Below are 22,055 nucleotides of genomic sequence, written 5' to 3'. Positions count from 1 at the left end.
CAATCCGCAGAAAGAATTGACATGTCATTCTTTTCTGCGGATTCCGCTGCGGTTTGCCATCTCCTCCATTGTAGAGATGATAAACCGCAGGCTAATCCGCAGATAAACCGCAGGTCTTTTGACCTACGGATTTTGCAAAATCCGCACGGAAAAGTCCGCTGACCAATCCGCAGCGTGTGCACATAGCCTAAAGAAAGCAGCTAAGATATCAGGAAGAGAATTGTGGACTTACATAAATCTGACTCATCCTTTGGTACAATTTTAAGATACCTGAAAGTGCCTCGTTCATCTGTACAAAGAATTATATACGCAAGTACAAACAAGATGGGAATGTCCAGCCATCATACTGCTCAGCAAGGAGACTTATTCTACGTCCCAGAGATGAACGTGCTTTGGTCCAACAAGTGCATATCAACCCAAGGACCAAACCAAAATACCTTGTGAAGATGATGGCGGAAGCTGGTAAGATTGTGTCAATATCCAAAGTAAAACTAGTAAAGTATCAACATGGGCTGAAATGCCACTCTGCCAGGAAGAACCTATTACTCCAAAAGAAACATAAAAAAGCCAGACTAATGTTTGCCAATGCACACAGGAACAAAGACCTTAATTTTTGGAGAAATGTCCTCTGGTCTGATGAAGCTAAAATTGAACTTTTTGGGCATAATGACCATCGTTACGTTTGGAGGAAAAAGGGAGAAGCTTGGAAGCCTAAGAACACCATCCCAAATGTGAAACACTGGGGTGAAAGCATCATGTTGTGGGGTTGTTTTGCTGCAGGAGGGACTGGTGCATGTCACAAAATAGATGGTATCATGAGAAGAGAAGATTATGTGGCAATACTGAAGCAAAATCTCAAAACATCAGCCAGGAAGTTAAAGCTTAGGCGTAAATGGGTCTTAAAAATGGACAATGACCCAAAGCATACTGCCAAAATGGTAACAGAGTAGCTTAAGGATAAGAAAGTCATTGTTTTGGAGTGGCTATCACAAAGTCCTGATCTCAATCCTAAAAAAACAGCTGACATGTCCCTGGAAAGATATGGGCTCACCACCGGAGCCCACATCAAAGGGAGGGTGCCCGACGTCCGCCTGATGTCGGAAACAGGTTAATAACAGAAATATTCTGATATTGCAGAGAAAATATGTAGGAAAATAAGATTGCCCTCTTAGTGTGGTATCTGATAGCCAACAAAAGTATTTTATATTCTGATGATTTAATTTGGGACCCACAAAAAATTTCCTCCATCTTGACTGCATCATTGGTGTCTTATTATAGAGGACATAAACTTATGCAATTAATCAGCGTATTTGTGTAAGCGTAAAACAGAAAACATTCTGTAGGTATGTTGTTGAACAGGAAAAACTGTCTAATCTAATATTATGTGTGTTTAATATACATAAACCAGCAAAATAGAATTCTCTAGAAAGAAATGTCTTATGTTTGGAGTATCTTCCGCTTTGATGCCGACATAAAGTCCTGTCTAAGTCTTGTCTTTTATAAAGTTCCACATCAGGCGTCCTTTTATTGAATCTCTTTATCAAATCTCTTTAAGTAGTTTAGAATGAATAATACATTACTGTTTTGAATCATATTTGTTGAAAACACCTTGAGGAGGAAGACAAAGAAACTTATGGGCTTCATTAGGAAACTTATTTGATTTTTCTGCTGCCATCCTCAATTCAGTGTTCTTTGAATTCAAAACCTTGTAAGAATAATGATGACAAACATTTCTTTGTTCCCCGATTTGAGCGTAGATGGTTTTGAAATCTGCTCCCAAGGAAATCTGTAGCCTATTGAAGTATCGTACTTTATTGCACATTTCTTCAGTAAATCCCATTAGCTTTATGAAACTCATGACTCATTGGATGATAAGGGGTATATTACAAAATCGCTACATTTTTATAGAGTATTTTACTTTTAAGGCTTTATAAGTATTCTCCTGATTCTGTGACTTTTCTCTTACATTATTCTTATTCATATACAAACTTCTTTCCAATTACTGCCTACAGGTCGAGAGCCTAGAGGAAGGAGCATTTTATGAATATAAAATTATTGCAAGTAACCTTGCTGGCCTCGGTCTTCCTTCTGAACCTAGTGAGCACTTTAAGTGTGAGGCTTGGACATTTCCTGAGCCAGGTGAGTCATATGTATGGAGTCTTTGGAATGCAAAAATGGAATAATTTGAGCCTGGAGGAACATGTAGACTTTATGTAGAAAGATTGGCCAGATTTTATTGTCGAGAGAGAGCTTCAGGGGTAAACTGAATTGTGAATTGTATGCAAGTCTATGTATACCTTTGTAATACAGCTATCACTTGACAGATTAAAAAATCCAGTTACAAAAAATTAGCCCTAGTCTAAGGGTACCATTACGCCTAGCGACTCACCAGCAATCCCGACCAGCGATATTACTTGGTCAGGATCGCTGGTGAATCGCTGGGTGGTCGCTAGTGAGCTGCCACTCAGGCAGATCTCACCAGCGACATCGCAGCGGACGGGGATCGCTACTTACCTGTCAGACACGGCGATCCTGCGTCCTCCCGCCCGGCTCCACGCGTCGCTCGTCGTCACAGCAGGAAGCGCTGCAGGAAGTGGCCGACGAGGAATGGTCCAGCAGCTTCTCGCGCGATCAGCGATAACCAGCGGGGGAGCCGGTCAGAGGTAAGTATCACATGCAGCGATATCGCTAGCAATATCGCTGCAACATCACAAAATCGGTGATGTTACAACGATATTGCTAGCGATATCGCAGTGTGTAACGGGGGCTTTAGGGTCCTTAAACAATCAGATAAACTGATTTAATTTTAAAATAGCAATTATCTCTAGGGTGTTTTCTCTGAATGATCATTTGTTCCCCTTCCTCTAATACATGCTGTTTTGCTGTTTGTAGCACTTCCTCTTTGATTATAAGAGAAAATGTGCAACCTAGAAGCGATAATTTGTGTTCCCCAGACAAAAGATGCTATATGACAAACAATTGTGTATTCATTTTCTGGATATCTCTGAGCAGGAGTACATAGAGGAATGATCAAACCGAACAATTTAAAAACTGTTGTTCTGCCAATCATTATACCATGCAGTCGGCCATTATCTTGTGAATTCCAGTATAATCTTCAGGTCTCAAGGGAAAATAAATCGATTGCAACACCAGTTTAACATTTCTATAAATATCACTGCAGTATAGATAAAATGCCATTATCTACATAATTTTTTTTCTAAATGAGTTTATAAGTATTAATGAAGTAAAATTTATTATTATTATTATTATACATTTATATAGCGCCATTTATTCCATAGCGCTTTACATGTGAAAAGGGAAAATATAAGTACAATAAACATGTGCAAGACAAGGGACACACAAGTACATAAGGAGAGGGGACCCTGCCCGCGAGGGCTCACAGTCTACAGGGATGGGTGAGGATACACTAGGAGAGGGGAGAGCTGGTTGTGCAGTGGTTCAGTAGACTGAGGATCATTGCAGGCTGTAGGCTTGTCGGAACAGGTGGGTCTTCAGGTTCTTCTTGAAGGATTCCGTTGATAGTGAGAGTCTGATGTGTTGCGGCAGAGAGTTCCAGAGTATGGGGAAGCACGGGAGAAGTCTTGTATGCGGTTGTGGGAAGAAGAGATGAGGGGGAGTAGAAAAGGAGATCTTGAGAGGATCGTGCGTGCGGGTAGATACCAGGAGACCATGTTACAGATGTATGGAGGAGACAGGTTGTGGATGGCTTTGTATGTCATGGTTAGGGTTTAGAACTGGAGCCTCTGGACAATAGGAAGCCAGAGAAGGGCCTCGCATAGGGGGGAGTCTGGGGAAAGCGGGGGGACAGGTGGATTAGTCAGGCAGCAGAGTGTAGGATAGACTGGAGTGGTGCCAGAGTGCTGGAGGGGAGGCCAGAGAGTAGGAGGTTGCAGTAGTCGAGGCGGGAGATGATAAGGGTGTGCACTAGTGTTTTTGTGGTTTCATGGTTGAGGAATGCGCGGATCCGGGAAATATTTTTGAGTTTGAGGCGGCAGGAGGAGGCAAGGGCTTGGATATATGGGGGCAGAGTCGAGGATCGCCCCAAGGCACCGAGCATGCGGGACTGGGGAAAGAGAGCAGCCATTGACATTGATGGATAGGTCTGGTGGAGGGGTAGAGTGAGATGGGGGAAAGATGATGAATTCTGTTTTGTCCATGTTCAGTTTGAGAAAGCGATCAGAAAAGAAGACTGAAATAGCAGAGACATTGTGGGATTTTGGTCAGTAAGGAGGTGAGGTCAGGTCCAGATAGGTAGATCTGTGTGTCATCGGCATAGAGGTGGTACTGTAAGCCGTGGGATTCTATGAGCTGTCCCAGGCCGAAGGTGTAGATGGAGAAGAGTAGGGGTCTGTGGACTGAGCCTTGAGGAACACCGACAGACAGGGGGAGAGGTAAGGAGGTGGCATGTGAGAGGGAGACACTGAATGTTTGGTCTGTTAGGTATGATGAGATCCAGGATAGGGCCAAGTCTGTGATGCCAAGAGATGAGAGGATCTGCAGCAGGAGGGAATGGTCAGCGGTCGCGAAGGCAGAAGACAGGTCCAGGAGAAGGAGGACAGAGTAGTGTCGCTTGCTCTTGGCGGTTAGTAGGTCGTTAGTGACTTTAGTTAGGGCAGTTTCAGTTGAGTGATGTGGTCGGAAGCCAGATTGTAACCAGTCAAAGAGGGAACAGGAGGAGAGGTGGGAGGACCGTTCAAGATATACATGCTGTTCCAGTAGTTTTGAGGCGTAAGGGAGAAAAGATATCGGGCGATAGTTAGACACCGAGGATGGGTCGAGGGAGGGCTTTTTGAGGATGGGTGTGATTGAGGCGTGCTTGAAGGATGAAGGAAAAACACCATTTGTAAGTGAAAGGTTGAAGAGGTGTGTTAGAGTTGGGATGAAGACTGTGGCAAAGTTAGGGATGAGGTGGGATGGAAGCGGGTCAAGTGCACAAGTAGTGAGGAGTGATTTTGACAGGAGGGTGGAGAGCTGATCTTCTGTCATGGTGGAGAAGCTGGTTTTGGGAGAACAGGGCTGAGTAGCTAAGAGGGGCTTTGGGGCTGCGGGCCAAAGCTTTCTCTGATCGCATCGATCTTCTGCTTAAAGAAGAAGGCAAAGTCTTCAGCAGAAATGAGAGGAGATGGACGAGGTGCTGTGGGACGGAGTAGAGAATTGAAAGTGCTGAAAAGCTGTTTAGGGTTGTGAGACATTGAGGATATGAGAAATGCAATGTAAGTTCGTTTTGCAACAGAGAGCGTGTACTTGAAGCTGTCAAGAGACTGCTTGTATGCGTTGAAGTGCTCGGTAGAACGGGTTCTCTTCCATCTCCGCTCAGTGGCCCTGGAAACCCATCTCAGTTCTTTAGTCAGTCTGGTCAGCCAGGGCTGCCTGTTGATTGTATGAGTTTTGCTCTGCATGAGGGGGGTGGCCGAATCAAGTGCTGCTACTATTGAGGTGTTATAAAAGGTGGCAGCAGCGTCTGTCATGAAGGGAAGCTATGTCTGTGAGAGGGAGAAGGGACTAAGAGAGTGATTGTAGATTGAGGTGTTTGAGATTTCTGCGAGGGTGAGCAAGTTTGTGGAGTGGGGGTTGCGCAGTCGGATAGGAGAAGGAAGAGAATGTCAGTAGGTTGTGGTTGGACAGGGGGAGGGGTGAGTTATTGAGATTAGTGAGGGAACAGAGACGGGTGAAGATAAGGTCCAGCAGGTGACCATCTTTGTGAGTGGCCGCAGAGGACCATTGAGTGAGGCCAAAGGAGGCAGTCAGTGATAAAAGTTTAGAGGCAGCTGAGGTGGAAGTGTCAATGGGGATGTTGAAGTCGCCCATGATGATGGTGGGGATGTCAGCAGAGAGGAAATGGAGTAGCCAGGTGGTGGAAGTGGTCGAGAAAGAATGAATTATTAAAATGAATTATTATTATTTATTTATAAAGCACCACTGATTCCATGGTGCAGTACATAAGAAAGGGTTACATACAAATTACAGATATCACAGTAAACAAGCAAACAATGACAGACTGATACAGAGGGGAGAGAGGACCCTGCTCTTGCGGGCTTACATGCTACAGGATGGTGGGGAAGGAGACAGTAGGTTGGGGGTTGCAGCAGCTCTGGTGATGGTGAGGCGGTAGCTCCGGTAGTGGTGAGGAGGCAGCATGAATGAATGCTGTAGAAATAAAAGTCAAATGGGTAATTAACCCCTTCATGACTTTTGATGCATATTTATAACAAAGGTTATGTCCCTACCTTTGATGTGGGCTAGCTTGCCAAGCCCACATCTTTCCCTGCACATGACAACTGATTTAATTAATTATCATGCGCTTTTAACAGCAGTGGGTGCACTTCTATGCACTTAGAATTTTTTCCCAGTTTCCAGTGCGTTGAACATTAAAATGGATGGTGTCATTCAAAAGTACAACTTGTCCCACAAAAAACAACCCCTCATATGGCTATGGGAGTGTAAAAACAAAAAGTTATGGCTCTTGGAAAAAGAGGAGGAAAAACCGAAAGCGCAAAAACGGAAAATCGCAAGGTCATGAAGTGGTTAAAGTGACTCTTAATTATGCACAATTTTAATGTAACAAATCAAAAGACATTCTTAGAATTACAATTTATAAACTACTTAGATGACAAAAATGGATAATCTGCAAGGAATTATTGCTGTGGTCATTTGTTGAACAAAATGCTTAAATAAAATTTGCAGCAAAAAAATCTGTTTGTCTCCATGGTAATAGACTACAAACAAACATGTTTTGTAGTCAGATTCTGCAGTTACATTGCCATTCATATGTAGCTTTACTTTCTGCTAACAGAACTCGCATATATAAACTTATTATGTAAGATATGACTACAGAATGATCCAATAGAAAGAATAAATATTGGCACTCCACATTCCCATTCATTTTTGATTGTGCGCAGCAATGAATCTATAGCACGGCCAACAGTGTTGTTGAAGAAAAGAAATTGTGGCACTCACTCTTGTATAAAAGTCAGAGACTTTATTTCCAAAAATATGATCCCTAGGAAGGAGCACCTGCTCGGCGTGACGTGGCTGTTGTCCGAATATAGAAGAATGCCACTAGCTTCCGCGCTATTAGTTTTATCTATTGGGAAATAAAATCTCAAAATTTCATGCACGGGTGAGTGCCGCAATTTCTTTTTATCTACAATACTATATGACTACAAGATTAGCTTACATAGGGTTAGTTTTTTACCAGACACATAAATCTGCATACAAGGTGTACACACAAAACATTTTGAAATTTATTTTTCTTTTACAATCTCTTTTTAAAATGAACAAGGAAAGTTGAACAGGATACAACAGTTGTATCAAACACATTTGAAGACTCCAAAACCGTAAACCACTAATAATTTTATAGTATGGAAAATGACAAAAGGGTTGAAGTATGAAGAATAGAGAGTAGAGAAATGACTATTGTGTTTCCAAATTCGATAGGTTGGGTCAATAACATGAAATTCGGCATTGGGAATCTAGAAACAACCTTAAATTTCAAATATTCAGGTCAGAATGGGCACATTTTCAAATCCATCTATTTAACACTCTTAATGCCCATCAGTATTTTCAACACATAATAATATAATAATATGATAAATTTTATTTCTATAGCGCCGACATATTCCGCAGCACTTTACATTTCAGAGGGGATTTGTACAGACAATAGACATTACAGCATAACAATAATCACATAGATTATAACAAATACCCAGAGGAATGAGGGCCCTGCCCGCAAGCTTACAGTCTATGAGGAAATAAGGGGAGACACGAAAGATGGGTGGTAACAATTTTTAACACATAAAACATAGAATGAAAGTTGCTTTATTATTTATTTTAGCTACAGTAGTACAATATTGAATGATGCAAAAGGCAAATGTTAAATTAACGATAATTGCTGAGTTTTTTGCAACTAATATATTTGACTGACATATTTAGTCAGTGGATTCAATACCGGTTGACCTTTTTACCATGAGATATCTCATTGCCAAAGTCTAACTTTCCAAATCTAAATGCCCACACTCTCTAAATTCATTTTTAATTCATTTTAAATTGTTTGACTTTTAAACAAATCATCTGACTGACATTTTTGGCTGTGAATCCAGGGTAGATTGCCATATTGGACACATTTCTGACTTCCCAAATACAAAAGGCCATTTGTTTTAAATCATTTTCATTTTTAACACAGTAAAATATTTTTTTTTCTTTTTATTGCTGGTTAACATATTATTGTTATTTTAAAAATACAATTACTCTGCTATCTTTGAGTTGAATTAATTATATAATAATAATAATTTTTAAATAAATGTTTTTATTTATAGGGCACAGGCACCTGCTGATGAATACTCCCATCAGCGGCGTCTGCGCTGGCAGTTATCAGCAACAGCAGGCGTAGACTGATTAGAGTAGTACTCTCTCATGAGCTGATGCCTATGACCAGCTGTAACCTTTGTACTGCAGGTCACATCTGCTGGCTCCTGATGTCATCTGACAAGGTGGGAAACGTAGCTCTCTGCCCGGTAGTAATGATCTTACTGCTGATTAGAGGCACCTCTGTTTCTCATGCTGTCATGCAGATGGCAGCATGGGAAACACCCGATGTTCAGAGTGCTGAACCCGAACAGTAGCACAGACTTCCTGGAGAAGTCGGTGTTCAGGGTCCGTGCTTTACTGTTCATGTTCACCCATCTCTACTCATCACGCCAAGAACACCATACCACAGTGAAAAATGGTGGTGGTACAATCATGCTGTGGGGATTTTTTTTGACAGCAGGGACAGGGAAAATGGATGATCGAAGGGAAGATAGGTGATGCAAAGTACAGGGATATTCTTAAGCGAAGCCTGTTTCAATCTCTCAGTGATTTGAGACTGGGATAGAGGTTCACCTTCCAACAAGACAATGACTCAAACCATTACTGCTAAAGCAACACTCGATGGGTTCAAGAGTAAACATGTAAATGTTCTGAACTGGCTTAGACAAAGCCCAGACCTTAATCCAATTGAGAATCGGTGGTTAAACTTGATGATTGCGGTTTAACAGAGGAAACCATCTAACGTGAAGGAGCTGGAGCAGTTTTGTCTTGAGGAATGGGCAAAAATCCCAGTGGCAAGATGTGTAAAACTTATAGAGACATATCCAAAGTGACTTGCAGCTGTAATTGCTGCAAAAGGAGGCTCTACAAATTACTGACTTTAGGGAGGTGAATAGTTATGCACACTGAAGTTTTCAGTTATTTTGTCCTATTTGTTGTTTGCCTCCCAAAAAAACAAAAAAAACAAATGTTCACAGTTGCAGGCATGTTCTTTACATTCTTTACATGAACTGATGCAAACCCTAAAAAACAGTGAAATTCCAAGTTGGGAGATAGCATAACATGACAAAAGCGAACACACACACAAATATTATATATATATATATATATATATATATATATATATATCTATCTATACCTCTGGCAAACATTAAGAGACCACCACATCAAAACCCTGACATGGGTTTGTAGAATTAATATAATCCTGCCATTTTCAAACCGTCTTTCAGGGGCTATTTTAGACTGATACTTCCTGTTCTGTAGAGGTTTCATTATCATCATAGCTATAAATGCAATGACTGTCAACAACTCTATAAACATCTGATTACAAAAGATCCACTAATCACAACAGTTGTCACAGTTTATGTTCCCCCTCTCTTCTCAACGACCCTTTAAATGCTTCATTTTCAATACAAACTATAGAGTCAGTCTGTTACTACTAATATGCATAAGGATTTTCTGAAAATAAAAAATAAAAAACCCAGGACGTATCAGTATAGAATAGTCAAACTGGCCAGTGTGAAAATTGCAAGATTTCAATTTCTTTAAATATAATCTGTCAGCTCATGCTTTTAGCCCCACTCCGAATCATGTATGTTTAGTATATGAGAACATAAGTGAATCCATATCTTTATTAAACTAAAAGGCTGCTCTGTTTTGCTATACATACATCAGGAATGATAAGCATTTAAGTGGTCTGGTTGGCTCTGAACTCCATTCTCATCCTTTCTCCTCCCTCCATTATGTGACTGACATGCTGTAGCAGTGGTAGCTGTTAATCACCTAGTGGAGGGCAAATTTAGCAATGGAGTAAGAAGTCAGTGTGGTGGAAGTGCTCTCTCCCACCCAGAGCACTTCCAGCTTCATTTGCATTTGATTTCCAAAGTGGATTTCTCTGCAACAGAGCAACATTTTTGTCTAATAAAGGTATGAATTCTCTTGTGTTCTTAAAAACTACACAGACCTGTAATTGGGTTGACAGGATAGGTGTATAAGGAGCTGACAAATTCCCTCTAATGCAGATGACAAATAAAGAAAACATTATCAAGCATTTTGAAAGCATACATGTTACATAAAAGTAGGTCAATTTCTGATGATGCTACCTGTATCATGTCTGAGTTTTGCAGAGCAAATGCGCACTTGTTGCACTACAGTTTACAGATGATTACTGGACATTTTAGGAAATTCTATAGAAAAGTTCTTAAAAATATAGATTTATTATGACCAAAAATTAGATTTTATATCTACCAGTACTTTTGCCTCAAGAATCTATTTTTATTAGTCAGTTAAACTTTTACTGAGCTTTTTGTACATTTTTTCCAAAACACCATAGTTACTGTACAAAGTCAGTTATAGACAGGAGGCTTAAGGGGGTTGTACACATAGCGATATCGCTAACAATATTGCTAAAGCATCACTGATTTGGTATCGCTAGCGATATCGCTATGTGTGATACTTACCTCCGATCGGCTCCCCGCTGTCCATCGCTGATCGCGCGAGATCGCGCAGCTTCATTTCTCGTCGGGCGCTTCCTACGTTAGGATCGTCGCATCTGAAAGGTAAGTATCGTCCTCTGTATCGCTGCTGCATCACTGTGAGATCGTCCTGTGTGGCAGCTCACTAGCGATCATTTAGCGATGCACCAGCGATCCTGACCGGGTCATATCGCTGGTCGGGATCGCTGGTGCATCGCTAAATGTAAAGGGGCCTTTACCCCTGACATACTGACGACTGAAATCTATATTTGGTGCTTCAAGGTCAACTCTGAAGCATGCGGTAAATGGAGCCACTTGAAAAAAAAACTGCTCATTTAATTTTAGAAAGTTTTGTTGACTTAGAAGACAGTGTTAAAATGCATAGCAAAAATACACAAGAAGAACAATATAGCAGGGATATTGAGTGACTTCATTCCCAAATAGTTTTATCTTACACCCGACATCATATGATTGTAAACTCCTGTATTGTGCATAAATGAATAATGTAAATAGACTGCTCTTATCTTCATAAGAAACTGCTGTATGTTATATGATATATTACATCCTTGAGAAAGGCTGCACTATCTACCTTTGAGTATCTCAAAGAAATGTCACTTTGATACTGGAGGGGAAGCTAAGAGTGATTCTCATTCAAAGTTTTTATCAGAGTCCAGAAGTTTTTCTGTTTTAAACATAAAGAAATTGTATGGTGAAACATACTAGATTTAGCTATCTACGGTATCTACCTACCTATCCATCTACATACTTTTCTATCTTATATCTGTCTTATCCATAAGTTCACTATATCAACCTGCCTAGGAAACAATATCAGCACTGCCAGATTAGTAGGCATTGCAATTTCAATTATAACAATTAAACGACTTTGACTTAGGTAATTTTTTTCCTTTTTGTATCTGTGCATATTTTTAGTGAACTTTAAACATTTTGTACATTGTAATGTCATGCCTTATGTCTACATGATAGAACATTAGCTACTAGGTGTTTTAAATACGCAGACATTTTTTATGGTATACGTGATGTACTGACTATACTGTCTGGGAACCTTTATTAGTAGACCAAGGACAGATAAAAGGAAGCTCCCTAACTTTGGTCAGAACATTAATTAGTGAAAGAATAATTCTAATTTTAATGTGTCATTGTGAAGGCACAGCACATTCCAGCATGATCAGGGATGACTTATGAAATACATGTTGAGTTGCGAGAAATAAATGATTGTAATATTTTCTGACTGCTATCAGTGGCGTAACTACAAAGTTATGGGCCCCTGTGCGCACTTTCAAATGGGGCCCCCCATGCCAAAATACACGCACATCTCCGCTCCGTACACCTCGTACACGCACGGCTCCGCTCCGTACACACACGGCTCCTCTCCGTCCACCTCGTACACATGCTGCTCCGCTCTGCACACGTCGTACACTTGCGGCTCCGCTCCGTACACCTCGTACACATGCGGCTCCGCTCCGTACACCTCATACACACGCGGCTCCTCTCCGTCCACCTCACACACATGCAGCTCCACTCTGTACACTTCGTACACATGCGGCTCCGCTCTGTCCATGAATGAATTGGACTCAACAATCATAGACTATGTGGATAGGAAAACCATGAAGACTGAATACTTGCTGAAAGAACTTCATGACGAGTTTAGGAGCAGAGTTAAGGCAGGCCAGAGGTATGAAATGAGCCATCTTAGCAAAGTGATCCACCACGTCAAAGATGGTGTTGCAACCCTCGGGGAGAGGCAGATTCATGATGAAATCCAGAGCGATATGTTGCCAGGGATCAGAAGGAACCGGCAGAGGCTGAAAGATATCAGCAGGCTTGTCCCTGGAATATTTGTTTCTGGTGTATTGTGAACAAGCGGTTATGAAGTTTCTGATTTCCTTGACCATCGAGGGTCACCAAAAATGGCAAACAATCAGCTTGGTAGACTTACATATGCCCATATGACTTGCAAATTTTGTCTCATGCCCCCAGGACAGAGTTTTCTTCCTCCTAGAAGAGGGGACAAAGGTCTTTCCCAGAGGAATGTTCTTTAAAAGGAACGGTGGTGCCTCAATAATCCTGACCAGGTCGAGGATGTGCTTAGGCTCCTCCATGGAATCGGTTACATCAGAGGATAAAAACAGGGCATCTGCCTTATCATTCCTCTCCGTGGGACAGAAGTGCAATTTGAAGCTAAAATGAACGAAGAAGAGTGCCCAGCTGGCCTGGCGGGGATTCTTCCACTAGGTGGACTGCAGTAAGGTCAGATTTTTATGGTCTGCGCAAATTATTACAATAGATGTCTCTATTCCTGAGCCTTCTTTTTGCAGAAGACATCTGCAAAGGCACAATATTGAATGGGTAATGAACAAGGTTCAAATGTACAGGAGGCAGAGTTTTGAGCAATTACTTGCCTGGCAGTTAGAAGCACAGTGCGATCCCCAGTGAAGGACCTGCCTGAAGGACCTGTCAATAAATGGCATGTGCAGCCAAGGAAGGCCCACAAGAACATAATTCATGGATCTGCAAAGCATGTAGAAGGAGATCCTATTGGTACGCAGCACACTGATCGGCAGTTTAACTGTCAGCATGATGAAATAAACAGGTTCAGCCAGGAGTTGTCTGTCTATGGAGGCAACAGTCAGGGGCTAATCCAGGGAATTGAATTTGATGTACCACATCCCAATGATGAAGTTGTCTGCAGAGCCGAAATCCAGATGGTCAGAGACAGAGATGAACCTCTCCTGCCAAGTCAAGCTAACTTCGGACATTAGTCTTGGATAGCAATCACTCTCACCTATGGTCATCTCTCATGGAAACCCTAGGTGCTGGAGTTTCCCTGGTCTCATGGGGCACTGGCGAACAAAGTGTCCATTGCCTCCACAATACACACTAACATTCTCCCTGTACCTCTGCACATGTTCTTGTACAAGAAGCATACTGCACTCAAGCTGCATTGGTTCAGAAGGCAGTTGTGACACTTGTCGAGGCAAAGGATTCCAGAAGTTTGGAACCAGCCTGGGAGGACTTCTGGCACACGGAGGCTCTGAAGCTTGTTCCAGAGCTCATTCATGGAAGTGTACATCAATAATGTTGGCAGATACATCATGGCATCCAGCGAGGAGGATAAGTCTATGCCAGCAAGTTCATCCTTAATACGACTGGAGAGACTCTGCCAGAAGGTTGCCACCAGGTCCCCTTCATTCCAAACCAACTACGCCACCAAGATATGGGAGTGCAAGCATACTGGGCTACGGAATCCAAGCTCTGCCTTAGATTCAACATCTCCAGGAAATGGAAAGCTGGATACAGGAGGTTGCATGCATATAAGCTTGCGGAGCAGAAGCCACATTTGAGCCAGGAGTGGAGAGAAGAGCTCCCTTAAATAGAGCATGCTTGCATGGGATAGGTCATGAAGCCAAATCTCTGCAGAACACAACAGGGTTAATTTTCTGTAGAGACTTGCCATGCTCCCCTAAGGCCAGATGAACCACCATGCTTTATTAGCAGTGCAAAAGAGTGCAGCAGGAAACAAAACTTCAGCGAACCATCCTGATGTGAGGAGAAGCTGCACAGTGACCATGGTGATTAGGATAGCAAAGGGCATGTGTTAGGCATTGGGATTCTCCCTCTGCACATGGTGGATCCCATGCCTTGTCGTCTCCTGTGGTCTCCCATTCAGACTCGACCGCAGTAGATGCTGCTTAGCAAAGACGTTGGTCTCAGCATCTTGCTCAGACTCGGGCTGTGTGCGTTGTTACCGCTGCCTCTCCAGGTCCAGCTATGGTAACTAACAATAGACAGCAGCGAGCAGTTATTCCTGAGACTGAGTCCAGGATTCGCTCTACTGAGCATGCTCATGAGGTGGCAGCCTTTTATTGGTGGTCGTTCTTCAGCTGCTCAGGTCCTGTGCTGGCTCCGGATTGGCCCAAGAGCAAGGTCCTGTCTGATTGGCACAGTCTATAAAAGTATCTTTGGTGCGCCTGTTGGTGCACTAAAATCATGTGTATTTGCTGTGTTTTTGTGTAGATGTGACAGTTACTTTCCTGTATGCATTTGTGCCGCTAATAGCACTACGAGTGTGTTTCTAGACAGGCAATGTAGGGTGGAAATTCCCATTTGAATTTTGCATCTGCATTGGGCATCCTCAGGCGTAGTGCTCAAAAACCAACGTGTGTCAGAGCAGGTTCAATCACCAGCATAGTGGGGTGAGAGTCATAGGGACCCCAACTAGTGTCAATTCCTCTATGCTCCTGTGACATCTAACACGGCATAGCTCAGAGTGCTCTCAGTTTTTTTACTGCTCTGTGGAGTAACATAGTCAGGCACTTTGCACTCTGTTCACACCGAGTGACGTTTAACTCGGTGTGTTTATGGTGCTTGCTTGGAGCTCCACTCCGCCATTGTCCTCTAGCTGCGGTTTTTCATCACCACACAGTGGACACCGGGTTGCGATTGCACCTTCTCATAATTTACATTTGGTGCGATCCGCAAGCCCTAACAGAATGCATGAATTACCGCTGTGACAAGCGGCATTCTTTTTCATATTTTTCCTAATATTTAACACAGGAATAGAGGTTATTGCAGTTTGTTGAGTCTTGAGGAAGTCTTTTACTGTTACCCTTGAGTTCCTTGTTACCTTTTTCAGAATTATTTTTGTCCTCTTAGGGATTCTGATTACTAAAGAGAGTGGCAATAGTCCTACATTTTATCCATGTTATTTAATAGATTATCATGGACTAATGTAATCCCATATCTTTAACCATGCTTTGTAGCCTTTTCTAGCTTCAGTTTCTATGTAGCAATTCTTCTGAGGTATTCTAGAATTTCGTTGCCTTGAGGCATGGTTCACACTAACCAATAATTCTTTAGAAGAGATTTATCAGTAACCAGTAGAGTTGAGCAACTTTTGGTTTTTTAGGGTCGCGTTTCGTTTCGTGAAACCCGACTTTTCCAAAAGTCGGGTCGAGCAAGATCGTCTGATTATAGGGAAAAGTCGGGGTCGTCCCGAAACCCGAAACCCAATGTAAGTCAATGGGGAATAAAAGTCGGCAGTGAGAGGAGGACAGGAAACACACCTACAGTGCCCATTTGAATGCCAAAAGCATCAATTCTTCTTTCTTAAGCTTGTCAACCTTAATTAACTTCATAATACAAGTTACGCACTGAAAAATGGGGGTTATTTGGCTAAAGTTGTGGGGGGGGAGGGCTGGCTGCAGGTTTTCATGTGCCCTGGGCGAAAGAGCGCCCCTTTAACACATACCACAACTCATCATGCTCCGATACGGCAGAGAAATAGCGGTATAGTACAATGAAAAATACTTCACTTTTTACATCTCATGACGAGGCCCATCTATTTCTCCATACAGAATCATTGGTCCCATATAATGTTTGAAACAGTATATGATAAGCTCCACATAATGCTACAGTATATGTTGGTCCCCATGGATGAAGCTCCACTGTCTTATGGGCCCAAATAATGCTCCAAACATAATGGGCCCCATTTCTAATGCTCTAGTGTATAATGGGCCCTGTAAATGCTGCTCCAGTGTCTGATGTCCACCTTTGGAATGTTCTAGTGTATGGTGGGCCCCATCTATCATTCTCCAGAGTATAGTGCTCCCCAAAAATTGCTGTCCCAACATTGAAAACAATCAAATAAGTCTCCTCGCTAGGGAATCCCTGTACTTGTCTGGACAGGTGCTGTAGCTTGCTTAACAGCTCACCAGCCGTTGTCACGCCCAGTATGGATTACACGTGATTGCACAAAGGTGAGAAAGGGTACCGTATCCCCAGATAACATGTATGGATAGCGTACACATTCAAAATATATGTCTATACAGCATGAGGCAGGCTCAGACGGTGTTAGGCCCAGTATGGATTGCACGTGATTGCACAAAGGTTAGAAAGGGACGGTACCCTTTCTAACCTTTGTGCAATCACGTGCAATCCATACTGGGCCTAACACCGTCTGAGCCTGCCTCATGCTCAGACGGTGTTAGGCCCAGTATGGATTGCACGTGATTGCACAAAGGTTAGAAAGGGTACCGTATCCCTGGATAACATGTATGGATAGCGTACACATTCAAAATATATGTCTCAGGAGGCAGGCTCAGACGGTGTTAGGCCCAGTATGGATTGCACGTGATTGCACAAAGGTTAGAAAGGGTACCGTATCCCTGGATAACATGTATGGATAGCGTACACATTCAAAATATATGTCTCAGGAGGCAGGCTCAGACGGTGTTAGGCCCAGTATGGATTGCACGTGATTGCACAAAGGTTAGAAAGGGTACCGTATCCCTGGATAACATGTATGGATAGCGTACACATTCAAAATATATGTCACAGGAGGCAGGCTCAGACGGTGTTAGGCCCAGTATGGATTGCACGTGATTGCACAAAGGTTAGAAAGGGTACCGTATCCCTGGATAACATGTATGGATAGCGTACACATTCAAAATATATGTCTCAGGAGGCAGGCTCAGACGGTGTTAGGCCCAATATGGATTGCACGTGATTGCACAAAGGTTAGAAAGGGTACCGTATCCCTGGATAACATGTATGGATAGCGTACACATTCAAAATATATGTCTCAGGAGGCAGGCTCAGACGGTGTTAGGCCCAGTATGGATTGCACGTGATTGCACAAAGGTTAGAAAGGGTACCGTATCCCTGGATAACATGTATGGATAGCGTACACATTCAAAATATATGTCTCAGGAGGCAGGCTCAGACGGTGTCAGGCACAGTATGGATTTGACGGCCCAGATTACACAGCGGAGGAGCAGGGAGAGGTAAAGATTGCAAATGCTGGGGCCCTGCCCAAGCAAGGGGGGCCCACTCGTGGGCGTCGGTACTGGCACTGGGCCCCTCATAGTACAGCGGTGTGTCTGACGGCGGGTGTGCACCACCACCGTCAGAGACACTTGATTGCACTATGAGGGACCCTGTGCCAGTGCCCGCGCCCAAGAGTCGGCCTACCCACCTGTCCAGGGCAACGGCACTCGCACGGTGTCGTGCGGTAGGTGGTGACCCCGGCCATGGGGGGGGAGGCAGCACAGTTAGGGAGTTTTAGAAAGTGGCATATGTTGATGTTGGACATTCAGCTGATGCAAAAGGCGAAATAGATGAAGTCCCAGGAAGAGGTGGACCAAAGCAAGCCATTTTTCTGTCACCCTATGTGTCATCAGGGGAAGGTGGGACAAAATCCTTGGAAACCCATGCGTGGTTAATTTTAATGAAGGTTAGATCATCCACATTTTGGGTTGACAGACGGGTCCTTTTTTCTGTCAGGATTGATCCAGCTGCACTGAAGACTCTTTCCGATAGCACACTTGCAGCTGGGCAAGCGAGCTCCTGTAAGGCATATTGTGCCAATTCAGGCCAGGTGTCCAGTTTAGCGGCCCAATAGTCAAAGGGGAATGACCTGTGTGGGAGAACATCGATATGGGAGGAAAAGTAGTTTGTAACCATAGTTGACAACTGCTGTCTCCTGTCACTTTCCATCGATGCAGTATTACCAGTTGTGTGAGCGGTATTTGAAAAATCAGTCCACAACATTGTCATGAAACCCCTGTCTCCAACGCCACTTCTGCTGTGTGCACCACAAACACCTCTGCCAAGCTGCCCCCGGCCCGTATGGCTCGTGTGAGAACCATCACCGCTGCTGTGTGCTGGGAATGCCTCAAGCAACCGATTTACCAGAGTTGCTTGTTTATTAGCCAATATTAGGTCAAGGTTCTCCTGTGGCATGATGTTTTGTAATTTGCCTTTATAGCGTGGATCCAGGATGCTGGCCAACCAGTAGTCGTCATCGTTCATCATTTTGGCAATGCGGGGGTCCCTTTTTAGGATCCGCAAGGCATAATCTGACATGTGGGCCAATGTTCCCGGTGTCAATGATGCACTGCGAGTGCTGGTTGGAGGAGCACTTTCTGGCAAATCCACATCCCTCCAGTCACGCACAAACCCTGTACCAGACCTTGCCACGCCAATATTTTCACTTGCCCCACGAGATGCATCCTCCTCCCCTAAGTAATCATCCCCATCATCCTCCTCCTCCTCCTCTTCTTCCTCCACCTCGTCCAGGAGAGGTCCCTGAGCAGACAATGGCTGAATGTCATCAAGGATTCCCTCCTCCTCTTCCTCCTCATCAACATTGGCTGCAGACGCCTGCTCCTTAAGGTGCGTCAAAGTTTGCATGAGCAGACGCATAAGTGGGATGCTCATGCTTAGGATGGCGTCGTCTGCGCTTACCAGCCGTGTGCATTCCTCAAAACACTGAAGGACTTTACAAAGGTCTTTCAGCTTCGACCACTGCACACCTGTCAACTCCATGTCTGCTCTCAAAGTGCCTGGCCGTGTATCCTCCCACAAATGCATTATGGCCTGCCTCTGCTCGCACAGCCGCTCCACCATGTGCAGGGTGGAGTTCCACCTTGTTGCAATGTCGATAATGAGGCGGTGGTTGGGAAGGTGGAGCAATCGCTGCAGCTTCTGCATACGAACGGAGTGTACAGGCGACCGGCGGATGTGCGCGCACAGTCTTCGCACCTTCTGGAGCAGGGCTGTTAACTCCGGGTAATTTTTGAGGAAGCACTGCACCACCAGGTTCAAGGTGTGAGCCAAGCAAGGTATGTGGCTGAGTTTTGAAAGGGCTATGGCTGCCACAAAATTACGGCCGTTATCACTAACTACCTTGCCTGCCTCAAGATGTACACTGCCCAGCCATGACTCAGTTTGTCGCTTCAAGTACTCGGCCAGCACCTCGGCGGTGTGTCTGTCGCCCAAACACATCATCTGCAACACAGCCTGCTTACGCTTTCCACTAGCTGCTCGATAGGGGGACACATCGTGTGCAACAGTGGCAGCTGCAGATGGAGTGCTCGTACGACTGCGCTCTGTGGACGAGCTTTCGCTTCTGGAGGAGGAGGAGGAGGAGGAGGGTCGAACGCCTACAGCCAACTGTTTCCTATATCGTGGGCTAGGCAGCACTGTCCCACCACCGCTGTCCCCTGTGGACCCTGCATCCACCACATTAACCCAGTGCGCAGTGATGGACACGTAACGGCCCTGGCCATGCCGACTGGACCATGCATCAGTTGTGAGGTGCACCTTTCCGCTCACTGACTGCTTGAGTGCATGGACAATGCGGTCTTTCACATGATGGTGGAGGGCTGGGATGGCTTTGCGAGAGAAGAAGTGGCGACTGGGTAGGTCATAGCGTGGTACTGCATAGGCCATGAGTTCGCGGAAAGCTGTGCTTTCCACCAACCGAAAGGGCATCATCTCAAACGAGATTAGTTTGGCAATGTGGGCGTTCAAACCCAGTGTACGCGGATGAGAGACTGAGTACTTTCTTGACCTACTCATAGTGTCTGGGAGAGTGAGCTGGACTTGAGAGCTGCATATGGTGGAAGTAGCGGTGGACAGGGCGGACTGAGAGAGGGTTGATGATGGTGATGGAGTTGGTGTTCTTTCTGATGGCCTAGAATCAGTCTTTCGTTGATATAACAGTGGGATTCCCTGACTGCTGTGGTCTTGCAACGACACCTCAACATTTGCTGCTGTGCTAACCGGTGGGCTTACAGTGGGGGAAACAATGTAGCGTTGCTGACTACCTTCGTTGTGATCAGTTGCACATGTGGCACTTGAGGTTTGGTGTTGTGTCCACGCTTGCAAGTGCATGCTGGTTAAATGTCTAAGCATGCAACTGGTATTCAAATTTTTCAGATTTTTCCCTCGGCTAAAGGTCTTTGCGCACTTCTTACAGATAACCTTGGCCTGATCATGAGGATTTTGTTCAAAAAAGTGCCACACTGCACTCTTCCTACTTTGGCAGACATTTTGCGGCCTAGCACGCTGTGATCTTTTGACCCTCTGGACAAGCTGTCCAGCAACTCTTTTGATGTTTGGAACCTGTCTTTGGAGTGCTCCGGGCCTGCCAGATAACAGCTGTTGCGATGTCGATGTCTGCTGTGGATGCTCCTCATCTGAGCTATTGGAAGCAGCACCCTCTTCCCCCAATGGATGCCAATCTGGGTCAACAACTGGGTCATCCATCACCTCCTCTTCTATGTCATGTGCACCTTCCTCTGTGTCACCGTGTATGGTGGTATAGTGTGCGGGAAGGGGCACCTGAGTCTCATCAGGGTCAGAATCTGGCTCTGTACACTGCAAGGACAATGTAGTGCTCTGAGTGAATGTACCAGCAGAATCATCCATCAGCGGCTGTGCATCAGTGCACTCCATGTCAGATTCATCTTGGCCTGGGTAATTCACCATTTCACTTGATAATCCAGGCATGGTATGTGAAAACAGCTCCATGGAGTAATCAGTAGTATGGCCTGCGTCATCCTTCAATCTTGGTTGGGGTGAAGGACACAAGGAAAGGTGTGGTTCATGAACATGAGCCTCCAATGAAGACTCAGTGCTTTTACTTTTTACAACTGAAGAAGAGGAGGCGATAGAGCTGGAGGCTGAGTCAGCAATGTAAGACAAAACTTTTTCCTGATGCTCTGGCTTTAAAAGCGGTTTGCCAACTCCTAGAAAACTAAGCATTCGAGGCCTTATGTAGCCAGACGATGACGCAGGGTCAGCACCTCCTGCATTCGGTCCTATTTTGCTCTTGCCACTACCATCAGATCCACCACCAACACCATCATTACCAGCTGCCAACCCCCGCCCAATTCCACGGCCTCTTCCACCAGCCTTCCTCATTTTTGGTAGAAATGTAGACAAAATCCAACAAACTATATAGTAATGTAAAACAAGGTACAAGGTGTCTATAGGACAGGGGAGATTTTGAATTTCTGCACACACTTTTGGACACTGGACACTTTTGGATTGTGTGAGGCCCACTGATATCTGAGCGCTATGTGACAGGCTCGATGGCACAGCTGTGACAAAAGTGACTAGAGGATAAGGGAGATTTTGAATCTCTGCACACACTTTTGGACACTGGACACTTTTGGATTGTGTGAGGCCCAATGAATATCTGAGCGCTATGTGACAGGCTCGATGGCACAGCTGTGACAAAAGTGACTAGAGGATAAGGGAGATTTTGAATCTCTGCACACACTTTTGGACACTGGACACTTTTGGATTGTGTGAGGCCCACTGATATCTGAGCGCTATGTGACAGGCTCGATGGCACAGCTGTGACAAAAGTGACTAGAGGATAAGGGAGATTTTGAATCTCTGCACACACTTTTGGACACTGGACACTTTTGGATTGTGTGAGGC

At 44.2% G+C, this 22,055-nt stretch overlaps 1 protein-coding gene across 1 annotated transcript in view; it reads left to right on the top strand.

Annotated features, from left to right (window-relative positions):
* The window catches only part of MYOM2 (myomesin 2), a 251,758-nt gene that overhangs the window by 126,416 nt on the left and 103,287 nt on the right, over nt 1-22,055 (top strand). The window contains exon 19 of the mRNA XM_073589183.1: nt 2,013-2,139. Within this exon, the coding sequence (XP_073445284.1) occupies nt 2,013-2,139 (127 nt within the window). The remainder of the gene's footprint in view (nt 1-2,012; nt 2,140-22,055) is intronic.

This window comes from Dendrobates tinctorius, unplaced genomic scaffold (assembly GCF_039654945.1).
Source record: "Dendrobates tinctorius isolate UK_male_01 unplaced genomic scaffold, ASM3965494v1 ptg000107l, whole genome shotgun sequence".
In the NCBI taxonomy this organism is placed as follows: Eukaryota; Metazoa; Chordata; class Amphibia; order Anura; family Dendrobatidae; genus Dendrobates; species Dendrobates tinctorius.
Note: the sequence above shows the minus strand (reverse complement) of the source record. Positions and strands in the feature narration are given on the sequence as shown.